The sequence below is a fragment of the Dipodomys ordii genome, unplaced genomic scaffold (assembly GCF_000151885.1).
Source record: "Dipodomys ordii isolate 6190 unplaced genomic scaffold, Dord_2.0 Scaffold21, whole genome shotgun sequence".
Classification (NCBI taxonomy): Eukaryota; Metazoa; Chordata; class Mammalia; order Rodentia; family Heteromyidae; genus Dipodomys; species Dipodomys ordii.
The window spans coordinates 370,599-371,986 of NW_012267237.1; the positions used below are offsets into that span (position 1 = coordinate 370,599).

The window sequence follows — 1,388 nt, forward strand, 5'->3', positions numbered from 1 at the left end:
AGAGGGCCTGGTCCTGGGAGGGATCCCCGCGTCAGAGGGCCTGGTCCTGGGAGGGATCCCCGCGTCAGAGGGCCTGGTCCTGGGAGGGATCCCCGAGGATCAGGAGAGGCCCGGGCCCTCCTTCTCAAGACTCCACGGAGCAGGGCAGGTCCTCCTCCAGGCCCCAGGAGCTCCCTGCCCACAGCAGGTGGGAGAGAGGTGCGTGAACGTGGGAGGGGGCCCTGGAGGTGGCGGGTAGGCCCCTTCCAGACCCTGAGCCGCCTTCACCCAAGCCGACATACACAGGGGGAGCCAAGGCCCTCACTCCCTGTATGTTGATTTAAGATTTTGACCCAGGTTCCACTTCCCCCCTCCCATGCATCCAGCGGGGTCAGACATAACAGTGGACCCTGCAAAGCGGTGACCCTCCAGGTCAGGGGCTGCTGCCACAGGACTGACAGCTGTCAGACTATGCCAGGCGTGTGTGACAAGGGGGTTGTAGAAGTGACCACCCGGAGCGAGGGAGGCTGCTGTGGAGGGGGGGGGGCAGGCAGTCCTGCGCATGGCTGGCTGGCTCGCAGAGGGCTGCGGCCACCAGCGGGAGGCTCATGGGAGGCTTGGCCTGGCTGGACGTTCGTTACAGCCCTTCTCCAGGATGGAAGGGATCTGTTCCCTCTGCTCTGTCCTTGTGACTCCTCTTGCCGGTGGTCAAGGCTGCCCTAGGCTGCTCTCCCCGCGCATGGGTGTTTTGTTCTGGGGGAACTGAGCTAAAGGTCTCCTGGAGAAGAGCTTCCGGGTCCCTGAGTCAGACCGTGAGAAGCCACGAGCTCTGGCAGTGCTGGGGTCCCAGCCGCCTTCTGCCCAGGACTTTGATCTTTTCCAACAATCTCTTCTCATGGTAGAGGTCCAGAGAGGTTGCCTCCGCTCAGCTGAGATCAAGGAGAGGCTCTGGGCAGCACTTATCTCTAAAATAACAATGACAGAAGCCTGCCCTTTGACTCCTGGGCTAGACCCTGGGGACGCTTGTCTGGAGGTTGGGCCTGTAAGTCTTACTTAGCAAGTGAAGCCCGGTGGATAGGGCGGCTTTGGACCAAGTACCTTTGCTTTGAAAACCCTGAAAACCCACAGAGAAGAAGAGTTTGACCTTTTTACTGACTGCAAAGAATACACAGGAGTAGGAGGGGTACAGATTGCTCCGCTGCCCCTCAGTGATGGCCCAATGCCCTCGAAGAGGTCGCCGCACACAGGCAGTATGCACAGGAGCACACCTCTGTTTCTTCTCCCCCTTTTGGGGGGAGGAGCACAAGACTGAGGCTTGAACTCAGGGTCTGGGTGTCCCTGAGCTTTATTCCTCAAGGCTAGTGCTCTACCACCTGAGCGATGGCTCCTTTGCTCATTAATTAAGAGTC

At 59.7% G+C, this 1,388-nt stretch overlaps 1 protein-coding gene across 1 annotated transcript in view; it reads right to left on the minus strand.

Annotated features, from left to right (window-relative positions):
• Slc9a3 (solute carrier family 9, subfamily A (NHE3, cation proton antiporter 3), member 3) overlaps positions 1 to 279 on the minus strand; it is a 13,595-nt gene extending 13,316 nt beyond the window's left edge. Inside the window, exon 1 of the mRNA XM_013013823.1 lies at positions 183 to 279. Within this exon, the coding sequence (XP_012869277.1) occupies positions 183 to 279 (97 nt within the window). The remainder of the gene's footprint in view (positions 1 to 182) is intronic.
• Positions 280 to 1,388: the final 1,109 nt, after the last annotated feature.